This window comes from Macaca nemestrina, chromosome 15 (genome assembly GCF_043159975.1).
Source record: "Macaca nemestrina isolate mMacNem1 chromosome 15, mMacNem.hap1, whole genome shotgun sequence".
NCBI lineage: Eukaryota > Metazoa > Chordata > Mammalia > Primates > Cercopithecidae > Macaca > Macaca nemestrina.
Genome location: NC_092139.1, coordinates 101,261,778 through 101,284,790, shown reverse-complemented (window position 1 = coordinate 101,284,790; position 23,013 = coordinate 101,261,778). Strand labels below are relative to the sequence as shown.

The 23,013-nt window shown below is 43.9% G+C and overlaps 1 protein-coding gene across 7 annotated transcripts in view; it reads left to right on the top strand.

Moving 5' to 3' along the window:
• The window catches only part of LOC105493993 (LARGE xylosyl- and glucuronyltransferase 1), a 634,501-nt gene that overhangs the window by 275,622 nt on the left and 335,866 nt on the right, over positions 1 to 23,013 (top strand). For 6 of the 7 annotated variants that reach the window (XM_011762035.3, XM_011762030.3, XM_011762032.3 and 3 more), the window contains one exon: positions 19,265 to 19,347. In XM_011762035.3, the coding sequence (XP_011760337.1) occupies positions 19,265 to 19,347 (83 nt within the window). Of the gene's footprint in view, positions 1 to 13,866; positions 14,024 to 19,264; positions 19,348 to 23,013 lie in introns of those variants that run through there. The other variant, XM_071080485.1, reaches the window with a different exon arrangement.

Sequence of the window (23,013 nt, the reverse complement as noted above, 5' to 3'; positions counted from 1 at the left end):
GTTTTTTTCTTGTAAATTTGTTTAAGTTCCTTGTGGATACTGGATATTAGCCCTTTGTCAGATGGATAGACTGCAAAAATTTTCTGCCATTCTGTAGGTTGCCTGTTTACTGTGATGATAGTTTCTTTTGCTGTGCAGAAGCTCTTTAGTTTCATTAGATCCCATTTGTCAATTTTGGCTTTTGTTGCCACTGCTTTTGGTGTTTCAGTCTTGAAGTCTTTGTCCATGACTATGTCCTGAATGGTATTGCCTAGGTTTTCTTCTGGATATTTTATGATTTTAGGTCTTATGTTTAAGTCTTTAATCCATCTTGAGTTAATTTTTATATAAGATGTAAGGAAGGGGTCCAGTTTCAGTTTTCTGCATATAGCTAGCCAGTTTTTCCAGCACTGTTTATTAAATAGGAAATCCTTTCCCCATTTCTTGTTTTTGTCAGGTTTGTCAAAGATCAGAAGGTTGTAAATGTGCGGTTAATTTCTGTGGCCTCTATTCTGTTCCATTGATCTATATATCTCTTTTGGTACCAGAACCATGCTGTTTTGGTTAATCTAGCCTTGTAGGAGTACCATGCTCCTTTGGTTACTGTAGCCTTGTAGTGTAGTTTAAAGTCAGGTAGCATGATGCCTCCAGGTTTGTTCTTTTTGCTTAAAATTGTCTTGGCTCTACGGGCTCTTTTTTGGTTCCATATGAAATTTAAAGTAGTTTTTTCTGTTTCTTTGAAGAATGTTAATGGTAGCTTGATGGGAATAGCATTGAATATATAAATTACTTTGGATGGTATGGCCATTTTCATGATATTGATTTTCCTATCGATGAGCATGGAATGTTTTTCCATTTGTTTGTGTCCTCTCTTATTTCCTTGAGCAGTGGTTTTTAGTTCTCCTTGAAGAGGTCCTTCACATCCCTTGTAAGTTGTATTCCTCAGTATTTTATTTTCTTTGTAGTAATTGTGAATGGGAGTTCACTCATGATTTGACTCTCTGTCTGTTATTAGTGTATAAGAATGTTTGTGATTTTTGCACATTGGTTTTGTATCCTGAAATTTTGCTGAAGTTGCTTATCAGCTTAAGAAGTTTTGATCTGAGAAGATGGGGTTTTCTAAATATACAATCATGTCATCTGCAAACAGGACAATTTCACTTCCTTACTTCCTGTTTGAATACCCTTTAATTCTTTCTCTTTGCCCTGGCCAGAACTTCCAATACTGTGTTGAATAGGAGTGATGAGAGAGGGCATCCTTGTCTTGTGCCGGTTTTCAAAGGGAATGCTTCCAGCTTTTGCCCATTCAGTATGATATTGGCTATTGGTTTGTCATAAATAGCTCTTATTATTTTGAGATTTTTTCCATCAATACCTAGTTTATTAAGTGTTTTTAGCATGAAGGGGTGTTGAATTTTATCGAAGACATTCTCTGCATCTATTGATGTAATCATGTGGTTTTTGTCATTGGTTCTGTTTATGTGATGGATTACATTTATTGATTTCTGTGTGTTGAACCAGCCTTGCATCCCAGGGATGAAGCCAACTTGATAGTGGTGGATAAGCTTTTTAATGTGCTGCTGCTGGATTCGGTTTGCCAGTATTTATTGAGGATTTTTCCATCGATGTTCATCAGGGATATTGGCCTGAAATTTTCTTTTTTTGTTGTGTCTCTGCCGGGTTTTGGTGTCAGGATGATGCTGGCCTCATAAAATGAGTTAGGGAGGAATCCCTCTTTTTTGTTGTTTGGAATAGTTTCAGAAGGAAGACACCGGCTCCTCTTTGTACCTCTGGTAGGAATTGGCTGTGAATCCATCTGGTCCTGGGCTTTCTTTGGTTGGTAGGCTATTCATTACTGCCTCAACTTCAGAACTTGTTATTGGTCTATTCAGGGATTTGATTTCTTCCTGGTTTAATCTTGGGAGGGTGTATATGTCCAGGAGTTTATCCATTTCTTCTAGATTTTCTAGTTTATTTGTGTAGAGATGTTTATAGTATTCTCTGATGGTAGTTTGTATTTCTGTGGAATCAGTGGTGATATCCCCTTTATCATCTTTTATTGTGTCTATTTGGTTCTTCTCCCTTTTCTTCTTTATTAGTCTAGCTAGTGGCCTATATATTTTGTTAATCTTTTCAAAAGAATAGCTCCTGAATTCACTGGGTTTTTTTTTGAAGGATTTTTCGTGTCTCTGTCTCCTTTATCCATGAGCATGGAATGTTTTTCCATTTGTTTCTGCTCGAACTTAGTTATTTCTTGTCTTCTGATAGGTTTTGAATTTGTTTGCCTTTGCTTCTCTAGTTGTTAGGGTGTCAATTTTAGATCTTTCCTGCTTTCTGTTGTGGACATTTAGTACTATAAATTTCCCTGTAAACACTGCTTTAGCTGTGTCCCAGAGATTCTGGTATGTTGTGTCTTTGTTCTCATTAGTTTCGGAGAACTTATTTATTTCTGCCTTAATTTCGTTATTTACCCAGTAGTCATTCAGGAGCACATTGTTCAGTTTCCATGTAGTTGTGCGATTTTGAGTGAGTTTCTTAATCCTGAGTTCTAATTTGATTGCACTGTGGTGTGAGAGACTGTTTGTTATTATTTCCTTTCTTTGCATTTGCTGAGGAGTGTTTTACTTCCAATTATGTGATTGATTTTAGAATAAGTGCTTTATGGTGCTGGGAAGAATGTATATTCTGTTGATTTGGGGTGGGGAGTTCTGTAGATATCTATTAAGTCTGCTTGGTCCAGAGCTGAGTTCAAGTTCTCAATATTCTTGTAAATTTTCTGCTAGTTGATCTGTCTAATACTGACAATGGAGTATTAAAGTCTCCCCCTATTATTTTGTGGGAGTCTAAGTCTCTTTGTAGATATCTAAGAACTTGCTTTATGAATCTGGGTGCTCCAGTATTGGGTGCGTATATATTTAGGATAGTTAGCTCTTCATGTTGCATTGATCCCTTTACCGTTATGTAATGCACTTCTTTGTCTGTTTTGATCTTTGTTGATTTAAAGTCTGCTTTATCAGAGAGTAGGCTTGCATTCCCTGGTTGTTTTTTTGTTTTGTTTTGTTTTGTTTTTTGGTTTCCATTTGCTTGGTAAATATTCCTCAGTTTCTTTATTTTGAACTTATGTGTGTCTTTGCACATGAGATAGGTCTCCTGAATACAGCACACGGATGAGTCTTTACTCTTTATCCAATTTGCCAGTCTGTGTCTTTTAACAGAGGTATTTGGCCCATTTACATTTAAGGTTAATATTGTTATGTGTGAATTTGGTCCTGTCATCATGATGCTAGCTGGTTATTTTGCACATTAGTTGATGCAGGTTCTTCATAGTGTCATTGGTCTTTATAATTTGGTATGTTTTTGCAGTGGCTGGTACCAGTTTTTCCTTTCCATATTTAGTGCTTCCTTCAGAAACTCTTGTAAGGCAGGCCTAGTGGTGATAAAATGCTTCAGGAGGATTTACTTGTCTGTAAAGGATTTTATTTCTCCTTCACTTATGAAACACAGTTTGGCTAGATACGAAATTCTGGTTTGAAAATTCTTTTCTTTAAAAATGTATTGGCCCCTACTCTCTGGCTTGTAGGGTTTTGGCAGATTGATCCACTGTTAGTCTTATGGGCTTCCCTTCATAGGTAACCTGACCTTTCTATCTGGATGCCCTTAACATTTTTTCCTTTGTTTCAACCTTGGAGAATGTGATGATTATGTCTTGGGATTGCCTTTCTGGAAGAGTATCTTTGTGGTGTTCTCTGTATTTCCTAAATTTCAATGTTGGCCTGTCTTGCTAGGTTGGGGGAAGTTCTCCTGGATAATATCCTGAAGAGTGTTTTCCAACTTGGTTCCATTCTCTCCATCACTTTCAGGTACACCAATCAAATGTAGGTTTGGTCTTTTCACATAGTCCCATATTTCTTGGAGACTTCGTTCATTCGTTTTCTTCCCCCCCCCCCCCCCCCAATCTTGTCTTCACGCTTTATTTGATTAAGTTTATCTCCAATCTCTGATATCCTTTCTTCCGCTTGACTGATTCAGCTATTGATACTTGTGTATGCTGTGTTTTTCAGCTCCATCAGGTCATTGATGTTCTTCTCTAAACTGGTTTTTCTAGTTAGCATTTCCTGTAACCTCTTTTCAAGGTTCTTCACTTCCTTGCATTGGGTTAGAACATACTCCTTTAGCTCGGAGGAGTTTCTCATTACCCACCCTCTGAAGCCTACTTCTGTCAATTTGTCAAACTCATTCTCCATTCGGTTTTGTGCCCTTGCTGGAGAGGAGATGCAATCATTTGGAGGAGAAGAGGCATTCTGGTTTTTGTTATTTTCAGCATTTTTGCAGTGGTTTTTCTTCATCTTCGTAGATTTATCTACCTTTGATCTTGGATGCCGATGGCCTTTGGATAGGGTTTTTTTTGTGGGCATCCTTTTTGTGGATGTTGATGTTATTGCTTTCTGTTTGTTAGTTTTCCTTCTAACAGTCAGGCCCCTCTTCTGCAGGTCTGCTGGAGTTTGGTGGGGGTCCACTCCAGACCCTGTTTGCTTGGGTATCACCAGTGGAGGCTGCAGAACAGCAAAGATTGCTGCCTGCTCCTTCCTCTGGAAGCTTTGTCCCAGAGGGGCACCTGCCTGATGCCATCTGGAGCTCTCCTGTTTGAGGTGTCTCCCAATCAGGAGGTACAGGAGTCAGTGACCCTCTTGAGGAGGCAGAGTCTGTCCCTTAGCAGTGCTCAAGTGCTGTGCTGGGAGATCCACTACTGTCTTCAGAGCCAGTAGGCAGGAACGTTTAAGTCTGCTGAAGCTGCACCCACAGCTGCCTTTTCCCCCAGGTGCTCTGTCTCAGGGAGATGGGAGTTTTATCTCTAAGCCCCTGAATGGAACTGCTGCCTTTCTTTCAGAGGTGCCCTGCCCAGTGAGGAGGAATCTAGAGAGGCAGTCTGGCCCCAGGTGCTTTGCCATGCTGTAGTGAATTCTGCACAGTCAGAGTTAACAGTGTGAGGGGAAAAACCACGTACTCAAGCTTCAGTATGGCGGACGCCCCTTTCCCCATCAAGCTCAGTCATCCCAGGTAGACTTCAGACTGCTGTGCTGGTAGGGAGAATTTCAAGCCAGTGGTTCTTAGCTTGCTGGGCTCTGTGGGAGTGGAACCTGTTGAGTGAGACCACTTGGCTCCCTACCTTCAGCCCCCTTTCCAGGGGAGTGACCGGTTATGTCTCGCTGGGATTCCAGCCTCCACCAGGGTATGAACAAAAATTCCTGCAGCTAGCTGGGTGTCTGCCTGGGCAGCCACGTTGACTTTTAGTATAACTTATTTTCTAGTCTTTTGCACCTAAGAATTAGGTTTTGTTTTTCTTCTCTTTCTTTGTGTTTACTGATCACGTTAACTTCTTAGATTCTTAAAAAGTTATTTTTGGTAGAATTCTTCTGTGATAAACCCCTGGTCCTGTTCAGAAGCTCCAGTAGACGCGCTTGAAAGTCTTGGCCTGCTGCAGCCATATTTCAAAGCACACTCTCCGCAAGCTGCTGGCCTCCTGCCCATGAGCAGTACGCTTCCTCTGTCTCCATCGTTTGGTGTCTTTAAGGATTTTAATGAAAAAGCCATAGAGGCAGACAAGAAATGTCAGTCAGTGGAGTCAAAATAGAAACTCTCTTCATCACAGCGCTTTTTGGTTCCAAGTGCTGAAGCTCATCTTGACATCCTGTCACGGTACAGGGCCACGTAACCAGGGATGCTGCCACCATCTGTGGGTGTTGCTGAAACTTCTCTGGGCTCCGAAAAGCATTTCTGAAAACTCTTCTATCACAATGCCAAGGCTGTCAGCTGAGCTGTCTGGTGATAGGAACAACGGGCCCTCATCAGTCCCTTTGCCCTCTTATCATTTGGTAATTATGTGTGTTTCAAATAGCTGCCTGTCTTACTCTTGCTTATTTCTGTTGCCTGGGCAGTGCTGTTTCAGTGATGGCCTGGCCTCTGTGTGCCTCAGAAGTTGGAGCAGAATGATCCCCTTTGATCTTCACTCATTCACATGTGTGTATGGATATGTGTATTTTTCTTGCCTTTCCAGTTCAGGTCTATTCTGGGACTCAGCTATTGTACAGAAGAAAAAACAGTCACTGGAACTAGTATTAGATTCCTGAACAGGAGACTTTCCTTTGCTACTCATTAGTCTTGTGACCTTAGACAATTCAGTTACCTTTTGGGAGTCTATTTCATCATTATAAAATGAAAATAATAACATGTTCTTCCCAGTGCAATTGTGAAGATGAAATGAGGTGGAGGCAGAGGAAGCTAACTGTGTAGGAGTGTCACATATACTCATTATAAATATTCTACTTCTCCACTGCTACCTGAAAAATCAGCTAACAGTTAAATGATTTAAAACAGCACCAATTATTTTATTAGCTCTCATGGTTTCTGTGGGTCAGAGATTTCAGAAGGGCTTAGCTGAGTGGTTCTGGTATGGGGTCCCTCATACAGGTGGCATTAGTGTGTGGCTGGAGCTGGAACAGTACAATGCTGGAACAGTGGGTGCTCACCCAGCCTCCCTTTCTTTTAGACTTAGGTCCTCATGTGGTCTCTGCATGGGCTAGTTTGAGCTTCCTCACAACATGGCGGCTCTAGGTAGTCAGCTGCTTGCTTACATGGCAGCTAAAGGCTTTAACTACAAGTATTCCTGTAAGCAAAGCAGAAAGGAAGCACTTTTCATGACCTGGCCTCAGAAGCCACACAGTGTCACTTCTGCTGATAGTGTTTTCTGTTAGTTGAAATGGTCATAAAAGCCCACTCGGCACATACCCATCTCTCAGTGAGAGTAATATCTAGGAATTTGTTGATGTACTTAAGAACTGACACAATGGATATTGTTATTATGGAAAGTTAATGCATGTTACCCTCTGATGTCAGACCACTCCTTAAGGAAGTACTTGTTTTTCCTTCTGCTCCTTGCTTTGAACTTCATTTCTCAGTAGTAATGTATTATAGTAATAACAGTTAATCAGTCCTTGAAATGTATCAGACATCATGCTAGAGCTTTACATAAAATATCTCATGTAATTCACACAACGTACTTTCTTCATTTGACAGATTAGAAAACTGCTAGGAAAGGTTTTGTCGTTATTTCAGGGTCACACAGCCAGCAAGAGGTGGAGCTTGGGATTAAACCTAGGCAGTTTCATTCTAAAACCTGTTCTTTGAACCATTGCACTGAAGCTCTGTGAATTAGAGCTTGTAGGACCCAGACTCTCATCAGCTGCTGAGCCCAGATCCTTATTGTGTTTTTCACAGGGGCCTCACCTCTGCAGACTTTAGGGTCACTAGTCATGGGGATCATCTTTCACCTTGGGGGCTTTAGCAGCCCCGCGAGGTAATCATTCCTCAGTGAGTTTAGGCAAAGATCTGTCTGTTCTTCTAAAAGAAATTGGAATGTTTTAAATTATTTTCCAGACTATGGATGTATTTTTTAGCTCAGTGGGACATTGGTATTTGCTGGAGGCAACATGTTTATAAAACTCGATGCTTCTCACCTGTATATTCTGGGTCCTAACTAACCCTACAGTATTTTGATGCACTTTTTCTTTCCTTTTTTATTGTATCTTCATGGACTTTACATGATAACCGAGCAGTGAGGGGATTTGCCAGCTATCTTCCCATATCCCACATTGCTGTTGGAGGATACTATCATAGCATTTAGGCTCACATTTCATTAGCTTCATATGCCTTCTTTGGGGCTTCTTCAAGGATGTAAATCCACAAAAATAAAAATGTCTTCTTTAAATTTCAGGCCCTGGAATTAGGGGATGTTATAGCTGGAAGGAACCTGGTGGTATTGTCTCGTGCAGTTGTTTTCAGGGCACCTTAGGTACCCTCCCTGTATGTGAGTTATTTATTGCTACACAGCCAGATACCCTCAAAACTTAACAACTTAAAATGTCAAGCATTTATTATCTCGTACAGTTTCTGAAAATTAGGAATCTGGGAGCAGCTTGGTTGGGGATTATGACTCTCAATCTTTAAAGAGATTGCAATTAAGATGACATCAGGGATTGCAGTCATCCGAAGGCTTGATTGGGGCTGAAGACTCTGCATCCATGTAGTTTACTCACATGATTGGAGTTCTCATTTCCTTCAAGTGTTCTCATAACATAGCAGCTAGTTTTTCCCAGAGTAAGCAGTTTAAATGGAGAAGAAGTAAAAAACTGCAATGACTTTTATAACTTAGCCTCGGATGTCATATACCATTACTTCTACTGAATTCCATTGGTCCTACAGCCCAGCTCTGACACAGTATAGGCGCAGGGTTTTCACACAGGGCATGAAAATTGGGGGCAGGGATCTTTGGGGACAGTCTTGGAGGCTGGCTCCCACACTATGGCCAAAGCAAGGGACCATATCTCTGCCAGCCCCTTGTCTGCTGGCCTCAGAGTAGCCTTCTGTTGTTGCATATTGTGCTTTCTTGTAAAATTTATTTTAGATATTGTGCCACTGAGAATAACAACAAGTAAAGATGCAACTCTCTCATTTTAAAAACAATGAAAGGGTTTTGCCTAAGGTTACAAAGTTGCAACCACAGCCCAGATGATGAGTCAGGTGTCTCACCTCCTCATTCCTGTGTAATCTGGGGAGAGGAGACAGGCAGTGTCAGCATTTGATGGAACAGAGGGAATTGGGTACCTTGAAGACCTTCCTTTCAATGATGGGAAAAATACTATCCCAACCTTACTTGAAGGTAGAGGAAAGAGTAAGAAGAAAAGAATTTAATGCCTAACATTTGAGGAAATTTTGGGCTCAGATCTTAAATGTAGAACCTTCTGCTTACAATAGACTATAATTGTTATTATTATTGATGATTGCTGATACATACCCATTACTTACAAGGTACCAGGCTCTAAGCCCTTTACGCGAGTCATCTCAGTTAATTTGCCCAACATGGGGCTGGGCACGGTGGCTCATGCCTGTAATCCTAGTACCTTAGGAGGCCGAAGTGGAAGGATTACTTGAACACAGGGGTTCAAGACCAGCCTGGGGAACTTAGCGAGACCCCATCTCTCCAAAAAAAAAAAATACAAAATTTAGCTGGGCATGGTGGAGAACACCTCTAATCCCAGCTTCTTGGGAAGCTAAGGTGAGAGGATCACTTGAGCCCAGGAATTTGAGGCTGCAGTGAGCCATGATTGTGCCACTGCACTCCAGCCTGGGTGACAGAGCAAGACCCTGTCTCTAAAATAAATAGTTGACACATTTCTTACTCCTCTTTATAGATGAGGAAACTGAGGTCCCAAGAGGTGGAGTTATGTCTTGAAATGTGGGGAAGAGTTGGATAGGTGAGGTGAAGGGGCAGAGCATTCTAGAATGAAGGCACATTCTAAAAGCAAGAAAGCTTGATGAGTCATCTAGCATGACCATAGCATAGCGCTACAATGATCATTGTTGAGTGATTGTCTGGCTAATGTGTGTGGACTTTTTGGACCAGGCCTGTCTTCCAGAGGCTCCCATGATGGATCAGTATTGGATTGTTGTTAGATAACCCACCCACCACAGACATGGATCTCCCTGTATCGATTACACTTCTCTTCACCGACCCCAAAATTGGTCTCATCCTTTAATATGTTTTCTGTGTAAAATTTGGGTTTCTGATTTCTCAGGTGGCTATGCTCTTCATAACACAAACAAGTCAATCCTAAAGCAGGTTGGGATATGCAGGATAGAAAATCCCAGATGGTTCATTCATTCATCATCCATTTATGTGCCTTGTCCATGGAGGGGACACCCAGAGACTCCCTGTTCTCACACCAGGCCCTGGAACCCATGTGGTCACACCTGTTCCTTGCTGAGCCCCTGAAGGCTTGGCTTACAAAGCCAGGAGGTACATCTACTTCCATTTTCTGCATAATTGAAATAATTTTGTCTTTGCATCCGTGGTTCAGCATTTAGAGTAGACAGATTTAGATCAGTGGTGTCCCAAATCCTGGAGGTTTGTAAGCTGATTTGAGAGGGCACATTTGCCATATGTTTTTAAAATGTTAATAGGTACATATGTGTTTTATTGAGGCCATTACTGCAGGCTTAACAGCAGGACCGTGAATTCAACCCATCACTTCGTCATGGACTGGCTGAGCCCTCGGACCTTGGGCAAGTTACTTAACCACTCTGTGTCTTACCTTCTTCAGCTTGAATTTGGGAAAAACCTGGATATTAGGAAAATGCTGTATAGAAATTCTAAATCCTTTGTTCGATAGAGGCAGTGACTGAGGATCCAAGAGGTTAGATAATTTTCCCCAAATCACTTAGCTGGCACTACTGTATCATACTGGACCCCTGTTGACTCCAATAAGGACAACACCATGTTCGAGAGGTTGAAGAAGAGACTCAGAGCCAGTGAAGGAGACAGGGTTTGTGGAGAACTTACATACAGGGGTGGACCAGTGACCGCAGGCTGAACAGCAGAACTGCTACCATTTGTAAAAAGCATGCAGTTGATAATGTGTTTTCACTTAGCAGTCTCCACCCTGCAACCATTACTTAACCAAAAATAAAGGGCCTCGTTCCCCTGTACCATCTGCATCCTAGGAAATGGGCCGGGGTTCGGACACTCCATGATTCTTTTTGTTTGTTTGTTTGTTTGGAGATAGAGTCTTGCTCTGTCACCCAGGCTAGAGTGCAGTGGCGCACTGTCGGCTCACTGCAACCTCCACCTCCTGGGTTCAGGTGATTCTCATGCCTCAGCCTCCCAAGTAGCTAGGATTATAGGCACCCAACACTGCGCCCAGCTAATTTTTGTATTTTTTGAGTAGAGGTGGGGTTTCACCATCTTCATCAGGCTCCTCTCAAACTCCTGACCTGTGACCCACCTGCCTTGGCCTCCCAAAGTGCTGGCATTACAGGCGTGAGCCACCACGCTTGGCCTAGGATTCTTAGCTCAGAACTCCAAACACACATCCTTCTTAGACCATATGGTCATTCTCAGAAATTGCTTAGGTAGAAGCCTGCACCCATTCTCATCTCTTTCCATTTTTCCTCACCCTGAAAAGAGTAACAAATTCCAAGGCCTTGGGACACGTGGTAGTAGCTGTAAGAAGAACGCAGCCCTTCCTTGTCTTACCCAAGTGAAGAAAAGTGGTGCCCTCTACTTGAGAGGAATTGGAAATAGATTATTTGCACACCCTCATACTCTCTCAAAATAATCACAGTTAACATCTGTTGAGTTTTTACTATAGAGTCTCTTCGAAGTGCTTCTGCTAGAGCAGCGGTTCTCAAAGTGTGGTCCCTGGGCCAGCAGCAGCAATGTCACCTGGATGCAGACTGTTCTCAGACCCCCACTCCAGAGATCCTGGATCAGAAACTGGGGAATAGCCCGCACTCTGTTTTAACAAGCCCCCCCCCCGGTGATTCTGATGCATACTGGAGTTGGAGAGCCACGTACTCTGTGTCCTCAACAAGCCCTTTAAGATTATGTCCCCCGTTATACAGATGATGAAGTCAAACCAGGAGGACTCTGAACAGCGTCTTGTGCTGTATGTTCATGCAGGAAACATTAATAAGAATTGATTTATTAGGGATACTTTATTGCACTCATTTGTTTGATCCTCACACAACCCAATCAGTAGCTATTTTTATCTCCATTTTACGGATGAGGCAAGTGAAGCTCAGGGACACTAAATAACTCTTCCAAGGTCACGCAGCCACTTAGCTTTGAGGTTGTGGCTCCAATCAAGATCTCTCTACTCTTGTTGCGGGATTTTCACACTACGTTGCACCTGCCTCCGACTCTCGCTGCTGCCTGTCTGACCCCAGCTGTTTGCTTCTCCCCAGCTCTCAGAGCATCTGTCCTCTGGGAGGTCTTGCCTGTCCCCCTCAACCCCACCAAAAGTCTGCAGCTGCCATCCAGAATCTGGGCTGAGCCTGTCTTTCCATAGCACACCTGATGCCCAAGTTTAAATGGGTTTCACCTCTCACTCCCTCAGTCTCTCTGATAGGAGAGGCTTTAACTGAATCGTGCCCCCAGGCAGAATGGCCTGAAGGGGGCACCAGGCCCTGTGGGCAAGAGAAGCAGGGCTGACAGGGTGTTGAAGGCTTGTGCCAGGGCCACAGCTTGCCTGGCATCCGTTAGTTTGGTGTGAATTTCTTCTGGGACGATGATTTTTTTCCCTGTATTTGTGTGTGAAAAACTGCCCCCTGGGGATTCTTTCTTGCTGGGAGGCAGAGCATGGAGAACTTTGTTTTTCAGGTTTTCATAGAGCCTGACCAGCACAAAGTCACAAATCCAGGCTGGCCCTGATATCACCAGTTGCTCTTGTGTAGTCACTGAAATGCCTTCTCCTCCAGGATGCTCTCCCTACATTGTCTCTATCTGGGTGATGCTGGCCACTGTGGGATACAAAGACACGGAGCTTGCCATCGTAGGATCGTTCTCATTCTCCTGTGGGATCTCCTGGTTAGCTATCATATTGTCTCTGCACCTGACTTTGGGGAATGGGGATTGTCTTAAAATGTACCTTTATTTCCTCCAAGCCCAGCACAGTGCCTGGAACGCTGGCAACTCTAAAAACATCAATGTTATGAATCTTTTGTGCAGGTTCTAAGACAAAGGTCATCCCTTGACCCCAGCGGGGTCAGGAATGAACCCAGTTCACAGTTCTGCACTACCTTCCCTGTATCATCAGGTACAGCCTGCAAGATTCAAGGTGTGCTGGGCACCATGTCTAGGATGACAAGAAATGAGCGGAAGCCTTAGCGTTGCCTTAGAAAGAGCTTTTATGGTTCATTACTCAAGAGCTTTGTAAAACTTTTAAAAAGTATAAAATGTATAAATTCTCAAGTTGGTTACATTGGTGCCGTTTCCTTTAGGGATCAGAAATTATCTATGAATGGCTGAAAGTCTTCTGTGCTTTCTTTCCAGCCAACAGGATACGTGGGATGCTGAGGAAAGGTCCTCAGTGTTGGGCAGGTCCTGGCAGGTTGCAGCTTGCATGCTCAGGGGCCGAAATGGTTCCAGGAGGGGCCAAGAGGTCGCTGAGGGGAGGCAATACACAGGCAGGAAGGTGTTAAGGAACCCAGTAAGGACTGGAACTGTGGGATCGGGCCCCTGACAGAAGCCAGGGAAATCTGACCTCTGAGACCCCCACTGGTGCCTCCCAGTGACCAAACTCAACCCGAAATCTGAGGCAAAAGGAGCCCACTTAACTTGGCCTATAAAGGTCAGACTTGGCCAGGCACGGTGGCTCACACCTGTAATCCCAGCACTTTGGGAGGCCGAGGTGAGTGGATCACATGACGCCAGGGGTTAAAGACCAATCTGACCAACTTGGCCAGACCCCATCTCTACTAAAAATACAAAAAGTAGCTGGGCATGATGGCCGCATGCCTATAGTCCCAGCTACTTGAGAGGCTGAGGCAAGAGAATTGCTTGAACATGGGATGTAGAGTTGGAGTGAGCTGAGGTCATACCACTGCATTCCAGCCTGGGCGACAGATAGAAACTCGGTCTCAAAAAACTAAACAAAAGGCCAGACTCTCCAGACATAGGACAATTAGGAGAAGGGTAGAGAGTGAGTTGGAGGGGCAAATGAGAACATCAGATCATCCTCCATCTGGACTTTGTGACAGAGAAACATGAGTGTTACGTCTATACGGTCACATGTTGCCTAATGACGTCTGTCAACAGCGGACTGCATATACCACACTGCTCCCATCAGATCATAATGGAACTAAAAATTCCTGTTGCCTAGTGACATCATAGCCATCTTAACATCACATGCAACACATTACTCGTGTTTGGTGATGTTGGTGTCAACAAACCTACTGCACTGCCATTTGTATAAAACTACAGTGCAATTATGTACAGTACATAATACTTGATAAAAAATGGCTGTTACTAGTGTATGTATTTATCATACTATCATTATTTTAGTGTATTCCTTCTACTTATGTTTTTTTTTTTTTAAGTTAACTGTAAAACAGCCTCAGGCATCAGGAGGTATTTCAGAAGGCATTATTATCCCAGGAGATGACAGCTCCGTGTGTGTTAATGCCCCTGAAGACCTTCCAGTGGGACAAGGTAAGAAGGTAGAAGACAGTGATATTGATGATCCTGACTCTATATAGGCCTAGGCTAAGGTGTGTGTTTGTGTTTTAGTTTTTAACAAAACAATTTTAAAACTTAAATTATTTTTAAAATAGAAAACTGCTTATAGAATAAGAATATAAAGAAAAATATTTTCATACAGCTGTACAAGGTGTTTGTGTTTCAAACCATGTGTTGTCATAAAAGAGTCCAAAAGTTAAGAGCCAGGCACAGTGGGGCGCACTTATAGTCCCAGATACTCTGGAAGCTGAGACGGGAAGGTTGCTTGAGCCCAGGAGTTCGAGGCTGTTGTGTGCTGTGATCATGGCCGTGAATAACCACCGTACTCCAGCCTGGACAATATAGCAAGACCCCATCTCTTTAAAAACAGAGATAGTTAAAAAAAATTTAAAATTTGTAAAGTAAAAAAGTTCCAGTAAGCTAAGTTTAACTTATTATTGAAGACAGAAAAATATTTTTTATAAATTTAGTGTAGTGTAAGTATACCATGTTTATGAACTAAGTGTACACAGTAGTGTACTAGAATGTCCCAGGCCTTCACATTCTTTGACCACTCACTCACTGACTCACCCAGAGCTACTTCCATTTCTGGGAACTGTAATCATGATGAATACCCTATACAGGTGCGCCATTTTTTTCTCTTATATTTTTACTGTACCTTTTCTATGTTAAGAGAGAGAAGTACTCACCATTGTGTTACAGTTGTCTACAGGATTCAGTATCATGTATACACATTTGTAGACTAGGAGCAATAGACTCTACTATATAGCCTTTGTGTGTTGAAGGCTATACCATCTAGGGTTGTGTAAGTGCACTCTAAAGTTGCTCGGAAGACAAAGTCACCTGACGATGATAGGCTACTCAGAAGATATCTGTGGTTTTTTGTTTGTTTATTTTTTTTGAGACAGAGTCTCACTCTGTCGCCCAGGCTGGAGTGCAGTGGCGCGATCTCGGCTCACTGCAAGCTCCGCCTCCCGGGTTCACGCCTTTTTCCTGCCTCAGCCTCCCGAGTAGCTGGGACTACAGGTGCCCGCCACCACACCCGGCTATTTTTTTTTTTTTTTTTTTTTGTATTTTTAGTAGAGACGGGGTTTCACCGTGTTAGCCAGGATGATCTCGATCTCCTGACCTCATGATCCTCCCACCTCGGCCTCCCAAAGTGCTGGGATTACAGGCGTGAGCCACCGTGCCCGGCCATCTGTGTTGTTAAGCAAAGCATGACCATAACTGCGGGTATAGAGAGGAAGGCCTAGTGCAAGGACCAGTGGTCAGTGATTCTGACATTCAGATCCCAACCTTTGGTTTGTTTGTTTGTTTTTTGGTTTTTGGGTTTTTTTGAGTGGGGGTGCGGTTTGAGACAGAGTTTTACTCTTGTTGCCTAAGCTGGAGTACAATGGCGAGATCTCGGCTCAGTGCACCTTCCGCCTCCCAGGTTCAAGCGACTCTCCTGCCTCAGCCTCCTGAGTAGCTGGGATTATAGGCACGTGCCACTACGCCCGGCTAATTTTTTGTATTTTTAGTAGAAACGGGGTTTCACCGTGTTAGCCAGGCTGGTCTCAAACTCCTGACCTCAGGTGATCTGCCCGCCTCGGCCTCCCAAAGTGCTGGGATTACAGGCATGAGTCACCACACCCAGCAAAATTAGCCAGCAGTGATGATGTGTGCCACCATGTTGGCCAGGCTGGTCTCGAACTCTTTACCTCAGATGATCCGCCCGCCTTGGCCTCTCAGAGTGAGCCACAGGCATGAACCAAGACCCCACCCTTTGATAGGAGGAATGTTGAGTAGTTGTAACCATTTTTAATCTACCACACCAAGAAACTTAAAAACTGAACTTAATAGCTTCAAGCCCTAAAGTCATAGGACAAAATCATTTTTGTGACCCCATTCTTTCAAGGATCATTTTATCTTTCTCCCTACTCTCCCCATTCTCACTCCAACCCCTGCCCCACTCATGGTTCACTTCTGTAACCGCAAATTTTGCACCACCCAAAACTCCTCTAAGAGCATAGTCGATGCCACTGTGATTTTCTGCTTTCCCGGGTAGCAGGGCCCTGCTGCTCCGCCTCCAGATGATGCATTTATTCATGGTGGCAGGTGTATTCGATGAAACTAAAGAGATTGGAAAATTATGTAAAGTGTTTGAGAATGTGCATGCTTGTGCTTGCATTTAATGGGTCTGTTTTAAAAAGTCCCTGAACCCTGAAGCCAAGACAAAGTTTGATATCTCTGAGGCCGTATGTTTCAATATTTGCGATTCTGAAGCGCCTGATTCAGCGTGTTTTTCCCCATTCTCATCCCCTTCCCAGTTATGTCTTCCACGTGCAGGCGTTTTCCTATTCATTTCCCTCATGATTGAAATGGTGACAGTTACATCTGCATTATAATCTTTCATCCTGAGTCTTTTACAGATATCATCCAGAGATAAGCTGTGCTCTCTTTCTTTTACAGGTGGAGAAATTAAAATATGCATAAATTAGCCTGAAAAAAAAGGTACCAGAAAACCCAGAGCGATCTGACATCGCTTCATGTTGCTTCATTTTGCTCCCTCATCCCTCATACAGGGTTTTCTAACAGCAGTCCTCTTGACCTTTGGGGAAGGATAGGTCTTTGTTTTGGGGGCTGTCTTGTGCATTGCGGGATGTTTAGCAGCATCCCTGGCCTCTACTCACAGATGCCAGTAGCATCCCCCTGTCCCCCGCCCCATACCCACCAAGTAGTGACATCCAAGACTGCCTCCAGGCATGGCAGATTTCCTGAGGGTTGGAGGACAGGGAGGTGAATTGTCCCTGGTTGAGAAGTACTGCCTTCCAGTAGAGCATGTGAAGCTCCTGGGCATCAGGGACTGTGAATTACTGGTCTGAGGGATGGAGGGCCTGGGGCACAGAGTATATCTTCAAAATCTTTTGAGTGTTTCTGATGTACCACCAGGGTTAAGAATCCGTTCCAGGCGGGGCACAATGGCTTATGCCTGTAATCCCAGCACTTTGGGAGGCCGAGGTGAGTGGATCACTTGAGGTCAGGAGTTTGAGACCAGCCTGACCAACATGGTGAAATCCCAGCTCTACTAAAAATACAAAAATTACCTGGGCATAGTGGTGGGTGCTTGTAATCCTAGCTACTCAGGAGGCTGAGGCAGGAGAATCACTTGAACCCAGGAGGCGGAGGTTGCAGTGAGCTGAGATCACACCACTTCATTCCAGCCTGGGTGACAAAGTGAGACTCTGTCTCAGAAAACAGCAAAAACAATCTGTTCCAGAATTCAAATCCCAATTCTCTAAGCCTGAGTTTCCTGATCTGTGATACTAAAATGATAATATTGTACCTGTCTCATACAACTGTGAGCCTGAAATCTGGTAATATTAAGCACAGTGCCTGGAATGTCATCATTTGCTCACTACATACTAGCTTTCGTGATGCTTCTCATTCCTCTCTTTCATCTCCCCTCCTCTTTCTTCTTGGAAGCAGGTATAAGAGCAGAGGCTGGGACTGTAGCACCCATCTGGGTTGGGAATTTGCATTTTGAGTGTGGGGGTAGGGTATATAGGGGAGATGAGAGCAGAGTGGGGTGATGGTTCAGATGAACCCTGGTGGGGGCCGGCATGGAGCCTGACAGTCAAGGGCAAAGGGACCCTCCATAGAGGAAGAGGAATGGTAGAGTGATATGAGGCTCTGAGAGTCGTATTCATATGGCAAGCCCATAATTGTAGGATTTCTGAGAAAATTAGATTCTATATGAAGCCAAAGTCCAGTTTCTCGTACTGGGAATAGGTGTCCAAGGTGGGGTGAAGGTCATTGGGGTTAAAGGGGTCATGGATGTGGATTTGAGGCTGTGGGATGGTTCATCCCTGATGGCCGAACCTCCCGTGCTGATGTAAGAAAGGGGTGATGAAGGAGGCCTGGAAACCAGAGGACATTGTCACGTCACCCTGTATGGGAGGGGCCCAGATATCAGGACTGCATTTTGACATGGCTGGTTGGGATAACGAGGTATCTGGAAGCCCATGTCATGGGAGCAAGAGCTGTGAGGAGTTCTGGAAAAGAAAAGGCATCCCTCAGGTGCCCTCCTTTAATGGATGTATTGAGTACTGGAGGAAACGTCATCGTTCTACAATACGCCCAGGACAGAATGCAACTGGAGTGGGTGTTAAGAGGCAGGTTTCCGTTCAAGGAAGGCTGTGCTTCAGTAGAAAGGACAAAATCCAGAAGTGTGAACTCTCCATTCTTTCCGAGGCTGGATGATGATGTCTTGTCTGGGATGCCCTAGGATGGTGCTTTCCGATCTTTTTCAAGTTGTGCTACACATAGAAAATGATAACGGCTGTGGTGCAGGAGGAAAATAGAAAAGTTGCTTGAGGATGCCAGCCCTGCCCAGTAATTCAGAGGGCGTAAACAGATGAGTATATTTGTCACCTGTAATTCAGTCATGGCACACTGAGGTGCCTCGGCACTCCATTTGGGAAGCCCGGCTCTGGAGGTCCTTTTTTGGCATCATTGGAACTCAGTGTGGTGGGCAGCGTATTCCCTCACTCCTTAGCACCATCCTGCAAGACACGTGTCATGACGCTTAAGTGGCAATGAGTTAGTGGACCCTGCAGCTCTCCAAGGGTCACCGTGGGTTCAAGGATTCATGTCTGAGGCCCATGCTCCTGGCTACTTAGTTGAGATGACCCCTTGGGTTCCCTTCAGTTCTGCCAGTCTTCCGTTCTTTGAACTGTATCCCAGATGGGGTGCAGGGGTGTTCATGTGTCCCCTTTGTCCCTTTTATTAGGTTGACTCTAACCCAACACATCTTGTGGGAACATTTCACAAACTCTCCGAGCCATAACTTCTTAGTCTGAGATCCCCGATTGTTGGTTCATACTTTCAGGACGTATTTCTTTCCTCTCTGTTTAACCAGTTGTCATTGTCACTCAGCTTGGGGACAGGAGACTCACTGTTTGCCTATTTGAGCCAATCACCATCTCTCTTGTCCCCAAAATGTAATTGGAAGGAGACTTAATGGTTTCCAAATGATAATAGCTCCATAAACCGATTAAAAGGGCCTTAATAAAACTGTCTTGAGTTATTTTCCACAGCTGCAGACGGTGTCCTTTGTTTTCTAATGATGCCAAAAAGAAATCAGGGCCATTTTTCTTTCTAGTGTGATCTGAAGCACCAGGAAGGCCTCCTTCCGTCTGTCTGACTGCTCACCCTGTCCTCTTTTCTTCCCAGACAATCCACGTTGCTATTGTCTGCGCCGGATACAATGCCAGCCGGGATGTCGTCACCCTGGTCAAATCCGTCCTGTTCCATAGGTAAGAACAACTTCTGTGCTGTGTGGGCAGAGGTCTGTCACTGCCTGCCTGTGGATTTCCTTGGGGAAGGGTTAAATAACAGCAAAATTTCTCATCAATCATTCTAGCTGCCATAAAAGTGTAATTTTTGTCTGAAACCCTGAGGAGATGATTGTGTTAACAATGTTTAATGACAGCGATTAGGTGCTGTCTTGCCATGTTTAGAATTGTAACTCTCAGACCTAATGCAATCTTAAAGGATGCCTCAAATCTGATGCTTCAGTCTCTCTATCGGCTTCCCCTGCCTGGCATTTACCAGACCTCAGTTGTTACACATCCTTGTCGGTAGGTTGTGTTATGGATTGAGTTATGTCCACCACAATTCTTATGTTGAGGCCCTCATCCCTGGTACCTGAGAATACGACTGTATTTGGAGATAGGGTATTTAATTAGATTAAAATGGGGTCATTAGAGTAGGCTCTAATCTAATGTGACAGGTGTCCTTTAAAAAAAAAAAAAAAGGAGATTAGGATACAGACATGTGCCAAACACAGACCATGTGAACATACATTGAGAAGGAGGCCATCTGCAAGTCAAGAGAGCGGCCTCAAAAGATGTTGGACTTCTAGCCACATAGATGGTGGGAAAATAAATTTCTCTTGTTTTATCCACCTAGTCTGTGGTGTTCCACTGACTTCCTCTATTCTGATGTGGGCAGTCCCACTACTGGGCATTTCTGACTAGAAAAGTCTTGCCTTACATTAAAGTTTCCCAACCTGTGGATGATCCCCATTGACTGATGGATCCCCCATGGGAACCATCTTCTTAAGGATTGGTGGTTCTTCTACCTGGAAGTGATAATGCCTCTGGATGCTCATCACTTCTCCTTGTGACACTTCCAGCACTGGCTTCTGCTTTCTCAGGGAACTTTTCTTCTGTTCCTCACTATTTTGATTGGCATCTACACATACCCAGGGTCCTATCCAGAATGGCGTTCACGGTTCCAGCCAGTGCCCTTGGCTCTGCTTTAAAACTCTTGCGAAAGGTTTGGATGAAGCTTATCCAAAGCTGTAGCCAACAGCATGGAAACCTATTGGGTGGATGAGGCAGGATCCAGGAGGCTCTCCATGGTAGGAATAGTGGTGAAAAGTTTTCAGAGGTCAACTGAACAGAGATCCATGTAAAATGCTGCACCTGAATCTGTCAATCGCATAAACAAAGATGGGAGCCATGGTGGGCTTCCCAGACCTACCAGCCCTGCAAGGAACTGGGATTTCATCATTGATTCCACCTTCTCTCTGTCTTTCAACAAGCCCATCTGCAGTCAGTGCTTTGCGATTCTCCCTCTGAGAGTTTTCACTTTCTCCCCCTTTCTCTCCATCCCCACGGCAACTGGTGTCGTTCAGGGCCACCTGTCCTCTCACCTTCATGTGTCCTTCCTGCCTCCCCAGTTTCTACTCTTCAGATCATCTGCTGTGATTCCAGAATGACATTTCAAACAGGCACATCTGATTTCTCAAAACCTTTCAGCGGCTTCTCCTTGTCAAGGGGTGGAAATCAAACCTCTTTACCATGGCACAAAGACCAGGTTGATCTCCATGGTGCTTTCTGTCTCCTCTTTTTGCTTTGACTTCAGACTCCAGCAGCTCTGAACTGCTTGTAGCTCCCCAACCCCCGCATAGCGTGTCCGGCCTATTGTGTCTCGTTCTGCTGCTCCGTCTACCCATTTCTCCCTCCTTCTCCATTTCCTCCCACCCTCACATTGGCAAACTGCCTCTTAGCCTTTCAGACTACATAAGCATCTTTTCTAATAGGAAGCCAACCTTCTGCCTGGGTTGGGGTTTCTCGTCTACCAGCTCACAATACCATGTGCGTCTTTCCATCATTAGATTTATTACACTATGTTTTATATATGTATTCATTATAGGTCTGCTGTAGCAGAATGTGGGCTTTCTGGAAGGCAGAACCCATGCCATCATTTTCTATGTCTCTAGTATCTTAGCAAAGTACCTGACACATATTACATGCTCAATACATGTTAACTTATTTGACAAGTCAATCTGGGGGAGTTCATTAATAAAGAACATGAAGATATTTATTATTCAATCAATTAACTAATATATCCAGCCCAGACTTAGTTCAGTTCCACATTCATGACACTATATAGCTGAGTGATTTTCAGCAGGTCATTTTAACTTTATTTTTATTTATTTATTTTTCTGAGATGGAGTTTCGCTCTCGTCGTCAAGGCTGGAGTGCGATGGTGCAATCTTGGCTCGCTGTAACCTCTGCCTCCTGGATTTCAGTGATTCTCCTGCCTCAGCCTCCCCAAGTAGCTGGCTTTATAGGCGCCCGCCACCACACCCAGCTAATTTTTGTATTTTTAGTAGAGACAGAATTTCTCCATGTTGGCCAGGCTGGTCCCGAACTCCTGACCTCAGGTGATCCACCCACTTTGGCCTCCCAAAGTGCTGGGATTACAGGTGTGAACCACTGCCCCCAGCCATTTTAACTCTTTAGACTTTAGTTGTTTTAATCAGTTAACTTTTGCTGTGTGTCAGTTCACCCTAAAACTTATTGGTCTAAAACATTTTCATATTAGTTCAGTTGTTTCTACTGGACTCACCACTGCGGTTCTTTTGCTGAGCCCCTTATGTGCCTGCAGCAAGCTGGCAAGTTAGCAAGCGTCAAATTCACTGCCCAGCCTGAATGAGGAAGTGGGTAGGAGAAGTAAGCAATCAACGAATAGATCACAGTTCACTAGAGAGGCTGTCAGTTCTTCATCATAGCGCTGTCCAGTTGGAGTTATGATTTCAGTTGGATATTTGAGGAGGAAATGGGAACACCAGATAAAAAATGACCAAATGGGGCTTGACCTACTGTCTTCTGAACTGAGGTGAGATGCCCTTTCCCCATTGTTATTGTTTCTCTGCAGTTTTGAAGGCTCCTTTCAGTACTACGGCCTTCATCTTGTGGCTTAAAACCAGGCATTTTGTACACTAAGCATTGAAGTAGATGAGTGGTCTTCAGCCTTTTATGTATTTACTACTTGTTGCCATGATGTATCAGGTCCCTCCCTGATTAACAACAACTACAACAAAAAAAAGCCCACTTTCTACAAAAGGGCCTTTGCATGATTGTAGGTATTCAATTATGCTATTTCTCAATTATGGCAAAGTTAAAGGTCATAAAAACCTCTGATGTTGTGTATAAATTTTATTCCTGTTGCTTTAGCTGCAAATCAAATAATCTAATAGTTGTTGAAATTGTAAGAATCTTGTTGGGTATAAACTTTTACTCCTACAGTAACAGTGCAGCACAAAGATGTTAAATTTTAAAATAGCAGCAGTAGTATTATTAACTGCTGATGGCATGTCATACTTTTAAGGCGGCGTGGGGACTTGAGAAGAAAGCAAATCCTTAGTATGTACTATGAAAATTCTGCATCCCATTTGTTATGCTGAGCCCCTGTCTACTCCAGTGGGCATGGCACCAGGTTCAAGAGGCCAAAGAAGAGACCCAGGGCCAGCAAATGAGACACTGGGTTTAACTGGGGGCTTACATATATGGGAAGAGATTCCAGTGGCAGTGGGCTGGACAGATCTGCCATATGTACAGCCCAGTGGCAACAGGCTGGTCAGGAGAACCCCAGGACGCAGTGGCAGCAGGCTGGGCAGGAAAACTGCA